The 12,881-nt window shown below is 41.2% G+C and overlaps 1 protein-coding gene across 2 annotated transcripts in view; it reads right to left on the bottom strand.

The window, feature by feature from the left end:
• Positions 1 to 12,881, bottom strand: part of METAP2 (methionyl aminopeptidase 2) — a 30,913-nt gene that overhangs the window by 2,542 nt on the left and 15,490 nt on the right. For both annotated transcript variants that reach the window (XM_049782822.1, XM_049782823.1), the window contains exons 5-10: positions 9,761 to 9,922; positions 8,339 to 8,520; positions 6,484 to 6,578; positions 6,039 to 6,135; positions 1,235 to 1,338; positions 464 to 579 (exon numbers count right to left, since the gene is read on the bottom strand). In XM_049782822.1, the coding sequence (XP_049638779.1) occupies positions 464 to 579; positions 1,235 to 1,338; positions 6,039 to 6,135; positions 6,484 to 6,578; positions 8,339 to 8,520; positions 9,761 to 9,922 (756 nt within the window). The remainder of the gene's footprint in view (positions 1 to 463; positions 580 to 1,234; positions 1,339 to 6,038; positions 6,136 to 6,483; positions 6,579 to 8,338; positions 8,521 to 9,760; positions 9,923 to 12,881) is intronic.

Here is a 12,881-nt window from a genome sequence, read left to right as displayed (position 1 = left end):
TGGTCCAAGGTCGGCCATCCTATTACAGCTCTGCTATCACTCCGGCTCCTGGGTATCACACGTGTACAATAAAAGTTGAAAATCCTGCATATTAACATTCCAGTGGGAGCCACTGGTAGTACAAACGAACATTGTGTTATGGATCTATTCAATGTTTTCCCAAAAAAGTTAATAAACATGTTTAACATTGGGAATATAGAACAGAAATCTAAATATATAAGAGCAATATTTTCTATTATTGTAATTGTTGAAAAGGATCTGAAGAAAGCATTACCTACAACACTCTCCTCTCAGTTAAAATTCTGTACCCAGGATATTTCTTTGCAGTATTATAGAAATCACAGAACTTAACTGTTTAGACCACAAAATATTGATGAATATACTACTGTAGAAGCCTGTCATATTTTTAAATACTATTAATGAAGAAGAGAACCTGCTTAGTAATATATGAATTAAGTCTCACCTTAGTGGCACATGTCCAACATCAAAATTTTTCATGTAATGTGAACATTCCATATCATCATGAACAACACCTCTTCCTGTGCTACCAAAGGTTTCAATAGCATAAACTTCTCCTTCCTAAATAAACAAGGGAAAGAAAATTCAAGATAATATTAATGCTTCACTGTAGGTTGAACCATTTCTCTAATTCTGTTAAGAATCAACAAAATTGCACTGGAGTGATAGCCCAGCAGTAGAGCCTTGCACACAGCAAACCCAAGGTTGGACATGGGTTCAATCCCTGGCATACCATATGGTTCCCCCAAGCCTGCCAGGAGCAATTTCTGAGCCAGAAGTAATCCCTGAGTACCGCTGGGTGTGCTTGGACCCCACCCCCCCAAGGATCAACAAAATTATCTTGAGTAGGTCAAATCATTCATCTTTCTTTGCTTCCTCTTTTAGCACTTTCTGATTCTGTGTCCAATTAAAACAAAACTAAGATGGACAGAGAAATGGTTTTACTGCCACATCCTTAATGCCAATTAATAATGGAAACTGGAAGGCGCTGAAAAAATGTGTGAAAGAACCTTTGACAGACTCATTTGCATAGCTGGTGGAGCCTTGACCTGACTACATATAATCTGCACACCTACCAGTCGAACTCATGCTGGAATGGCAAGTTAATTTTGATCAAGAGAACTTATCTACCAGATCTAGAAACTAACACTAACTTTAGTTTGGGAAAAGAAACCAAAATGTTTTTCATAAAACACAAAGTTGCTAGTATACACACCTCCATCCTTGTTGCCTCTCCTCCTTTCACAATGGGCACTGTTTTCCCTGCATGTATTCTATAAGGCCCAATTGAATGTCCATTTAGATTACGGATTGGCTTCACTAGCATAATGAAAAAAGAGGAAAAAAATATGATGCACAGAAACACATAAATTACACTTGGCATTTTAGTTCATAGTTCAAGAATTCTGAAACAAAGCTTTATTAAACTTCACAGTTAAATACAAATAAAAATTTGTGGGGTAGCAAAGATGTTTATGCTAATGACAAGAAACTAAAAGGAAATAAAGGGAGATGCTAGAAAATATGAGAACATACTGGTAGCCATCCAAGGAGATATTGCTAATTTAATATTATAAAATAGGGGCTGGAGTGATAGCACAGTGGTAGGGTGTTTGCCTTGAGCACAGATGACCTGGGAAGGACCCAGGTTCGATCACCAGCATTCCATGTGGTCCCCCAAGCATGTTGGGATCGCTTTCTGAGCGCAGAGCCAGGAATAACCAACCCCTGAGCAATGCTAAGTATTGCCCCAAGAAGAAAAAAAATTGTGGAATAGTCACAAAATACATTACAGCATCAGCAATCAAAATATGTAATTTTACCAACTGAAAATTAAAATGAGCAAAAGGTACAATACATAAATATACTATACATTTCCATATATAGAGTTCATTATTAAGATAATTAAAGACAGAAATAAAGCCAATAATTTAGATTCAAGATAGTGGTATATACCAGAGAAAGTTGCATAGTTGAGAAAGAATATTAGTGCTCAGATGCTTCTAGAATGCTGGCAATATTCTATTCTTGGAGGATCAAGTCCCACAGCTTTTACAATTCTTTCTTTGAAGAAAGGGGTGGCATGTGAGTTAGACATATGTCCGATGGTGTCAGGACTTACTCCAGGCTATGCACTGAGGTGCTCAGATGATGATCTAAGCAGTGCTGGAAATTGAACTAGATCAGCCACATTCAAAGCAAATGGCTTAACTTCCTGTTCTATCTCTTAGGCTCAGCTTTAACAATTCTTTTTAAGTTTGGGGGCCATACCTAGGTACTCTCAGGGGTGATTGTTAGCTGTGTATGAAGGACCACAAGATGTTGGTGATCAAACCTGCCTTAGCCCCCATCTTTACTTAGACTTTGGTGTGAATTTTCAGTATTTATTTTACAACCTACAAAGACAAAGGCCTGAGTATAATAGTACAGCAGGTAGGGCACGACTTCCATGTGGCTGACGCAGGCTCGAACCTACCAGGAACAATCCCTGAGCAATGTAAGCCCTGATCACGAAAGGAGGGAAGGAGAGAGGAAGGCAGGTTGGCAGAGAGGCCCCAGTTCAATCCCAGGATCCCATATGGTACCCCAACCCAGAAGTAATCCCTCAGAACTGCCAGGTGTAGCACAGCATACACACACACCACACACACCCAGGAGTGACCTCAGTGCAGAACCAGGGTAACCTCTTGAAAGAGAAAATACACAGACAAGGGGCTGGAGAGATAGCATAGAGGTAAGGCGTTTGCCTTTCATGCAGAAGGTCATTGGTTCGAATCCCGGCATCCCATATGGTCCCCGGAGCCTGCCAGGAGTAACCTGAGTGCTGCCGGGATTGACTCAAAAACAAAAACCAAAACCAAAAAAAAAAAAAAAAGAAGAAGAAAAAGAAAAGAAAATACACACATACACACACACGATTAGGACTGAACAAAGTGTATAAGTAAAGTGAGTAGGAAGCTTGCCTTGCATGTGATCGACAGGGTACACGATTCCCTGACACCACATATGTTCCATAACTACCACCAGGAGCAAATCCTCAGCACTGCTGGGTATGGCCCCAAAACCAGAAAAAAAAAGTTAGAGCTGAAGTTCTGAAATATTTGATGAATGAACCACCTTTTAAAATCTGCAATGAAATTACAAAAATATCAATTTAGGGAGTGATATCAAAAACAAACAAAAATACCACCAAACAACAATCCTCAGTGGGCACTTCAAAAAGTCTTACTTTTTTTTATTAGCTAAATTTACATTAAAAGCGAAGCTTTACTCTGACACCACAGGCCACTGGATAGCCTAAAACACTGGCCTTGCAGGAGGCAGCCACGAGATCTATCCCCAGCACCTCCCCACTTGTGGCACTGTCATTTGGTGTCTCTCACATAGCACTCAAATATGGGTAAGATTCCTAACCGTTAACAATGAAACAGAAAGGTAGTAGTTAAACAAAGTAAATCAAAACCACTCCCTGAGAGACAAGGGAAGCATTTCCCTCGAATGAATGAGGCCCAAGGTTCTATTGTAGGCATTGGTGTATTGAAAGTTTTAGGTGATGAGTCCTATCAATTCCTATCAAAAACCTTGGTCAATAACTGCATCAAAAAGGTATATGGAAGGAGTCAGAAAAATTGTACAAAGGTTAAGTTGGGTCATGAGACTGGCTTAAAAGCCCAGTACCACATATGGTCCCCTGAGCATAGGCAGGTGTGATGCAAAAGAGGATTCAAAAATAGTGAAACCTGGGGCTGGAGTGATAGCACAGCGGTAGGCTGTTTGCCTTGCATGCAGCTGACCAGGATTGACCACGGTTCAATCCCCGGGCATCCCATATGACCCCCCAAGCCAGAAGCGATTTCTAAACGAAGAGCCCGGAGTAACTCCTGAGCGTCACCAGGTGTGGCCCAAAATACCATAAAGGGGGAGGGGGGCGCGGAGAGATAGCATAGAGGTAAGGCATTTGCCTTGCATGCAGAAGGACGGTGGTTCGAACCCCAGCATCCTATATGGTCCCCGAGCCTGCCAGGAGCGATTTCTGAGCATAGAGCCAGGAGTAAACCCTGAGCACTGCCAGCTGTGACCCCAAAACAAAACAAAAAAAGGGTAAAACCTAAAATGCCGCACCAGATCCAGAGAGCTTGTACAGTGAGTAGGGCACTTGTCTCGCAAAGAGTCAACCTAAATTCAATCCCGGCATCCCCTAAGGTTTTCCAAGTACTGCCAAGAATGACCCCAAAGCATTGTGAGTGTAGTCCAAAACCCAAAGTTATTTTATTAAAATAAAATGAAATATGGCACAAGGCAGGAAGGCACAGATATTAAAGATTCCAATATTACAGGTTGTAATGATCATGGAGAAATTACACATTTTGTCAAAACATCACCTATTAGATCTCAAAAAACAACATGTCAATCAAATTTACAGATTAAGAAAAATAGCAAGAGGCAATTTGAAACAATCAGTACTTCATCTAGCACCAAGACTTTTACATTTCTTTTTTCTTCCCTTTTTGTTTTTTTTGGGGGGAGCCTGGGGCATATATCAATCCCAGTGAATGATGTGAATTCACTGAAGAGGCAAAGAAGCGTCAGTCTATAATCAGAAAACCATAAAGGTTGGACCGGTGCGACAGCACACCGGGTAAGGCGTTTGCCTTGCACATGGCCAACATAGGACAGACACCGGTTCAAATCCCAGCATCCCATATAGTCCCCCCCCGAGCATGCCAGGAGGTAATTCTGTGTGCAGAGCCAGGAGTAATCCTTGAGCATCACTGGGTGTGACTCAAAAAAAAAAAAAAAAAAAAAAAAAAGAAAGAAAAAAAGAGAGAGAAGGAGGAAAGAAGGAAGGAAGGAAGGAAGGAAGGAAGGAAGGAAGGAAGGAAGGAAGGAAGGAAGGAAGGAAGGAAGGAGGGAGGGAGGGAGGGAGGGAGGGAGGGAGGGAGGGAGGGAGGGAGGGAGGGAGGAAGGAAGGAAGGAAGGGAGGGAGGGAGGGAGGGAGGGAGGGAGGGAGGGAGGGAGGGAGGGAGGGAGGGAGGGAGGGAGGGAGGAAGGAACCATAAAGAAGATGGAGATAAGAATCAGGTAAAGGAAATACAGAAAATAGTACATAAAGGGAATTATTGAGCAGGTATAAGAAACAAGACAAAGAAGGAAACATTAGCTAGGGTGGGCAGACAGACACCAGAGCACAGGCAACTTTGGGATCATGTGTCAACGGCATGGTCAAGGAAAAACTAGAATGCAAAGGAAATAAAGACTAAAAGACAGGAGGTCAGAATTACCTGGTCTCTAAAACCAAATAAAATTAAAGAATCATCAATAAAAAGGATTGATTTTGTCCACAGTGAGATTTGTCCCCAAAAGTATTCTCATCAACAGCTTAGGTAGCCCAGCAACGACTCCCCGGTGGTACCAGAAAATTTCTACCACAGAAAGGGCATTTCCTTTCTTTTTCTCTAGCCTCAAGAGGTACAGCTGAGGAGCTAACCTAAAGTTTGTAAAACACTATTTTGTAAAGTAATCTCTGCAGGTAACACACACTCAAAATCAGGTAGATATATTTTCTCTTTTTTAATTTTGGTTTTTGATTTTTGGGCCACACCTGGCTGCACTCAAGGTTACTTCTGGTTCTGCACTCAGAAATCACTTTGGCAGACTAAGGAAGCCATCTGGGATGCCAGGGATTGAACCCAGGTGGGCCACATGCAAGAAAAATGCCCTATCTGATGTGCTATCACTCCAGCACCATATTTTCTTTCTTTTCGATGATAGGGATCAAATCTAGGGATTTAGAAATGCAAAGGATAACTTTTTATGGGTGGGGAAGGTTTACACTGTATCTTGCACTGTTCATGGGTTACTCCTGGCTGTGTTCAGGGATCAATCACTCTTGGTGGGTTGGAAACCATATGGCTGCTGGGGATAGGACCTGGTTCAGTTGTAAGGCAAGTGCCCTACCTTTTGTACTAATGTTCCAGCCCCAATAATGCACTTTTTATCATATATTTCTAAGTACATACCTTGATATGTTTTCCCATCTATTTCAACTTCATATGATTCCATAACTTCTTGGATGGCTTCACCAACATCACATAAACGGACATCAATTCCGGCACACTAAAAATAAGAAAAGGTACATAATGCTATTTAAAAATGTGTACTTTTACAGCAATTTAATGTTTCAATGTTTAATCAGTGCCTGAGGATAGTACAGAGGCCAGATCTTTGCCTTGCATGTGGCTGCTGTCCATAGTTCCCCAACACCACATATGGTTCCGAGCAGTAAGTATGTGCCCATAGCTCTCTTTCCCATCACACAATAAACATTAGAAAAGTATGTATACATTTTGTCTCCTCTAATTCTCATTTAAGACTCTAAGCATAGTACATATCTACAACCCAGAAGCCATAATCAGATTATATAGTACTCATACTAGGTTCAATGAATGTTTAAAGCTCACATACCTTTATTCCAGTATTAGTGGCATCTTTTACAGCTTTTAATAATGTATCATACTTGGGATTAAAAGTGACAGTAAAAGCACAGTCAATAATTCTACCTAAAAAAGAAAATTCCTGTTAAGTTTAGTTACCTACTTTTTAGCATCTAATTTTATGACAATAAACCTTGTTAGTTAACAATGGCAACACTCCAAGTAAGTATCCAGAAGCATTCATAATCAAAGGGGAAAAATTACGAACTTTAGAATAATGGAATAGGGCCCGGAGAGATAGCACAGCGGCGTTTGCCTTGCAAGCAGCTGATCCTGGACCAAAGGTGGTTGGTTCGAATCCCGGTGTCCCATATGGTCCCCCGAGTCTGCCAAGAGCTATTTCTGAGCAGACAGTCAGGAGTAACCCCTGAGCAATGCCGGGTGTGGCCCAAAAACCAAAAACCAAAAAAAAAAAAAAAAAAAAAAAGAATAATGGAATAAGGGGGGGGGGGATCAGAGCGATGGCATAGCAGTAGGGCATTTGCCTTGCTGACCCAGGATAGACCCAGTTCAATCCCTCAGTGTCCTATATGGTCCCCCAAGCCAGGAGCGATTTCTGAGCGCATAGCCTGAGCGTCAAAAATCCAAAAAAAAATAAAAATAAAAATAATGGAATAAAAAGATGAATTCTAGAGCTAGTATGCATTGCTTTCTAGATAGTTCTCATCAGGCACTACTTAGGCATAAATAGAAACAGAAACAGACCAAAGTGAGAAGTCTCAAATACTTTTCAATAGCGAGATGACAGAAGAAAATGTACAAGACCACAACATGCTGCTAACCTGGAGTTCCAGCTCCTTCAATTAAGACTAGAGGTAAAAACTTTTACTTTAAATAAATAAATAAAGGGGCCAGAGAGACAGCATGGAGGTAAGCCGTTTGCCTTTCATGTAGAAGGTCACTGGTTCGAATCCCGGTGTCCCATATGGTCCCCCAAGCCTGCCAGGAGCGATTTCTGAGCCTGGAACCAGGAGTAACCCCTGAGCACTGCCAGGTGTGGTCCAAAAACAAAAAAAATAAACTTTTGGGCCTGGAGAGATAGCACAGCGGTGTTTGCCTTGCAAGCAGCCGATCCAGGACCAAAGGTGGTTGGTTCGAATCCTGGTGTCCCATATGGTCCCCGTGCCTGCCAGGAGCTATTTCTGAGCAGACAGCCAGGAGTAACCCCTAAGCACCGCCGGGTGTGACCCAAAAACCAAAAAAAAAAAAAAAAAAAAAAAAAAAAAAACTTTTAATTTTGCTTTCTCATATTCAAGTCAGATAAAAATGTAAGATGATTTAAGGGAGAATTTAGAAAAGCTATTAAATATATATATAAAAATCCACTAAATATGTCTATTGTCATTATTTGAATAAATTGTGTCAGATGTAATGATCTGAATGAAGACAAGATTATTCTTTTCATTCCTTCATATAAGAGGTAATAATCCTCAATTGCCAATTTTTTTAAATTGTTAATTGTCCACCATGTTGTCAGAGGCTTTGAAGCTATGCCTAAATATAGCTCTACTGGAAAGTAAGGCATCAAGAAAATCTGGGAGTTTAAGATCTGAGCTACATCCAAAAGAAACTTGCCGAGAGTTTTTAAGGAAAAGGGTGGGACGAGGGGCTGGAGAGATAGCATGGAGGTAAGGCATTTGCCTTTCATGCAGGAGGTCATCGGTTCTAATTCCAGTGTCCCATATGGTCCCCCGTGCTTGCCAGGAGCAATTTCTGAGCCTGGAGCCAGGAATAACCCCTGAGCACTGCTGGGTGTGACCCAAAAACCACACACACACACACACAAAAAAAAAAGGGTGGGACAAAAATGGTTTAGAAGAACTTACCACTTATATGTGTTCCAAAGTCTATCTTACAAATGTCATCATACTGTAATACTGTTGTGTCACCAGCATTAGGAGTGTAATGGGCAGCACAGTTATTGAGAGAGCACCCTGTAGGAAATGCCAGGCCTGCATTTAAGCCATTCTCTTTTATTAGCTTCCGTGAACAATCTTCCAATTTTTCACTGAAAAGAAAAGGAGGAGAAAAAGATGCATGTGTTTATTGTTACTTTCTTACCCTTACACACATACAGTTCATCTAGTCCAGAAAGTTCACTAAAACTGTTAAACTGCTTTCTGGAAGTGATATGGGAACTTTCCAGATGTAAATAAAAGTTCACTGATGCTAGAAAACTAGCTCAAGAATTAAATTCTGGGCTGGAGAGATAGCATGGAGGTAAGGCGTTTGCCTTTCATGCAGAAGGTCATCGGTTCGAATCCTGGCGTCCCATATGGTCCCCCATGCCTGCCAGGAGCAATTTCTGAGCATAGAGCCAGGAATAACCCCTGAGCACTGCCGGGTGTGACCCAAAACCACCAAAAAGAAAAAAAAAAAAAAAAAAAAAGAATTAAATTCCACTAGAAATCTAGAGAAACATAGTAGCCATTTTTAACCTAGTTCATTTGAAAGTAAGACTTACTTTATTTGTGTGCTTTCCAGGGACAACATCTGGTTGTGCTCAGGACTTAATCCTGGCTCTGCACTCAGGGATCACTCCTAGTGGGTTCAGGGGACCATATGGGGGTGGCGGCAGGGATGGAACCTAAGTTGACTGTGAAATCCAAGTGCCCTACCCACTGTACTTTCTCTCCTGGGCCCCATGGAAGTAAGATATTTAAACATTTTGTTTGCTCAATGTTGGCAGTTTCGAAAACTATAATCAGATAACTTAATAATTCATTCTGAGAAGCAAAACTGAAGATACAACTACTGCTACTGGTATCTCATTCCATTGTAAATGTTTTAATGTCCCCAAATTTTAACTTAATATAAACTGTTAGTGGGGCCGGGAAGATGGCGCTAGAGGTAAGGTGTCTGCCTCGCAAGCGCTAGCATAGGATGGACCGTGGTTCGATCCCCCTGTGCATAGCCAGGAGTAACCCCTGAGCATCAAACGGATGTGGCCCAAAAACCAAAAAAGTAAATTAAAAAAAATAAAGTGTTAGTAGAACAGATTTCCAGAGAATTAGTACCATGTGCATTTGCACAGAGTGTACATAAATACAAGGTGATTGAAGTACAAATACTTGTTTCTCTAAGGTTGACTTGTTACCATGACACAAGAATCCAAAATGTCTTTTTCTATAACTTTCACTGTAAGTTTTGAAAAAATACAAATGAAGGTCACACAAAATATATTTTTTGTTACAATAAATAAATTCTATGGCTTATGCTCCATCTTATCATAAAATATATTCCTTTACCAGATTTCTATCATTGTCATTCCGGGTTTGATCCAGCTCATAACATATTTTCTAACTTGGCGATGTGCTTCTGCAGCTTCTCGAAAATCATTCCAAATCTCTTCACTGGCTTGATCTAATGCTTTCTTTTCTTCACTTGTAGTTCTCCAAGCAGCTGTCCTCCTTTAAGTAGGTGTAGCACAGAATTAGTCATTTTAAAAATAGTGTTAGCAAAAAAGTTATATTAACCATAAGGCCCTAAAGAAAGTTAAATGTAAACATTATATATGGATCTTATATACTATTTTGTTTTGGTTTTTTTTTTGGGGGGGTCACACCCATTTGATGCTCAGGGGTTAATCCTGGCTAAGTGCTCAGAAATCGCCCCTGGCTTGGGGGGACCATATGGGATGCTGGGAGAATCGAACTGCCGTCCTTCCTTGCCTAGCACTTGCAAGGCAGATACCTTACCTCTATCGCCACCTCACCGGCCCCTGGATCTTATATACTATTTATTTATAGATTAAAAAAATACATTATGTTGGTTTATTAAATGTTAGCAAAGTTTCTGAACTACAATTGACCACACATTTGTAATCAAATGCAAAGAAGTGTAAGGCTCTCAGTGAAAAATGTCCTCAAGTGCTTTCACTCATTGTCAAAGAAAATCTTTGTCACTCGACACTTTTTTTATTTTTGGGCCACACCCAGCAGCCCTCAGGGCCTACTCCTGGCAGGCTTGGTTGGCACATGAAAGGCAAAGGCCTTACCACTGTGCTATCGCTCTAGCCCCAACAAAATAACTTTTGTTTTGTTTTGGTTTTTTCTGGCCACACCTGGTGGTGCTCAGGGGTTATGACAGGCTATGGGGATGGGGGTGGGGGGGAACCATATGGGATGCAGGGAACCACTCTCTGACCTGGCTGGCCTCGTGAAAGGCAAAAGCCCTACCACTGTACTTTCTCTCTGGCCCCCAAAATAGCATTTTTTAAAATAATTCAGAAAGTGAGAGAATGGAGCAATAGTACAGCAGGTAGGGCATTTGCCTTGCACATGGCCGACTCGGGTTAGATATCAGGCATCCCGAGCCTGCCAGGAGTAATATCAAAGCAGAGCCAGGAGTAACCCAAATGCCACCAGGTTTGACTCAAAACAAACAAACAAACAAACAGTCAGAAAATGAGCTCTAGTAATCTAGGAAAAAATTATCCTTTCACTTAGGTCATATAGACATTGAGACTTCAAAAGAACATACCTGGGCTGAAGAAATAGTACAGTACTATGGCGCTTGCCTTGTATTTGGCCAACCTGGATTCATATGGTCTCCCCAAGCCCTCCAGGAATGATCACCCAGTACAGAGCCAAGAGGAACCTGTGAGCTTACTGGGTGTGGCTCAAAACCCAAACTCCCTTCCAAAAGAACACACCAAAAATAAGAAACAATTTTTTTCCTTTAATTTTTTTTTGTATGTTTTGGGGCCACTGCTGGCTATCCTTAGGGATGGGTTAATGTAATAGATATTATTGTTTTGGGGCCAGGGATTATTCCTAGCTTGGCACTCAGGAATCACTTGTGGTAAACTCAGGTCCCATATGGGAGTGAACCTGATTTGGCAGCATACAAAGCAAACACCCTACACATTGTACTATCTCTTGGGCCCGGGGTAACAGATTTTTATATGCAGAAGACATATATAAAATGAGACCATTTGATTCCTTTAGTCACTAGAATTCAAAACAAGGAACTATTTAAAATAGCAATCTTTAACACATGTGTTATAACTTTCAAACAATCTTATTTCAAATAATATTTAATATAGAACTCAGTAACTGCCAACATATTATATTTACAATTCTTTATAGAAAAATCTTACCCAACGACGCTCTAAACCAGCATTAACCTGAAGCACTATAGTCCCAAGGATATTACAAGAGGGCTACAAGAGGGAAAAAAAGAAAAATCACAAAAAAAGGGCAAGACATAGTAGGAGACTATGAGGCCAACTGGCAGGACAGAGAAGCCACAGACAGAAAAAAGATCAAGAAACACACGTCTAAAATACATTCTCTAAGCTAATGCTCCAAAATACTTTCTGGGTATCAATATTAAGTTCATTATGTTCATTCCTTATTGCAAGCTGCTACTTAGACACCCAACTTCTAGCACCTCTAATTTGCTACAAAGACACAGAAGAGCTGTCCTCTTGTGAACCTGGGGATATTTTAAGAATTAAAGAGGCCTCTGATTTATTTTCCGGTTGGTAATGTAAACACTCCCAGTTTACTGATACTAAAAGCAGAGACAATACAAAAAGAGAATTACAAATTAATATCTCTGATGAACACAAGTATCAGCAAACTGAACCTGATTATTCATCAAGAAGAACATACACCACCACGACCAAATGGGATTCATCCCAGGGAGGCAAGGATGGCTTAAAAAAGGCGGGTGGGTACAGATGAGGGTCTAGATAAATAGAACAGCAAGTAGAGCAATTGCCTTGCAAGGGACTAACCTGGTGCTGAAGAGATCGTACAATACTAAGGTGCTTGCTTTGCTCATGGACAAGTCGAATTCAATCCCCAGCCTCCCATTATTACCATCTTATCAGAAGTAATTTCTAAGTACAGAGCTAGGAGTAACCCCTGAGCATCCCCAAGAGTTAACATAAAACCAAAAATAAGTAATACACATATACCTATTTTCCAGCGTATAAGATGACTTTTTTTGTTTTGGGGCCACACCCGGCAGTGCTCAGGGGTTACTCCTGGCTGTCTGCTCAGAAATAGCTCCTGGCAGGCACGGGGGACCCTATGGCACACCGGGATTCGAACCAACCACCTTTGGTCCTAGATCGGCTGCTTGCAAGGCAAACGCCGCTGTCTCTCCGGGCCCCTAAGATGACTTTTAAAACAAACAAACAAAAAAAGTCAATCAAGGGCCCGGAGAGATAGCACAGCGGTGTTTGCCTTGCAAGCAGCCAATCCAGGACCAAAGGTGGTTGGTTCGAATCCCAGTGTCCCATATGGTCCCCCGTGCCTGCCAGGAGCTATTTCTGAGCAGACAGCCAGGAGTAACCCCTGAGCACCGCCGGGTGTGGCCCAAAAACCAAAAAAAAAAAAAAAAAAAAAAAAAAAGTCA

The sequence above is a fragment of the Suncus etruscus genome, chromosome 11 (assembly GCF_024139225.1).
Source record: "Suncus etruscus isolate mSunEtr1 chromosome 11, mSunEtr1.pri.cur, whole genome shotgun sequence".
Lineage (NCBI taxonomy): Eukaryota > Metazoa > Chordata > Mammalia > Eulipotyphla > Soricidae > Suncus > Suncus etruscus.
The sequence above is the reverse complement of the archived record's forward strand: the minus strand, read 5'-3'. Positions and strand labels throughout refer to the sequence as shown.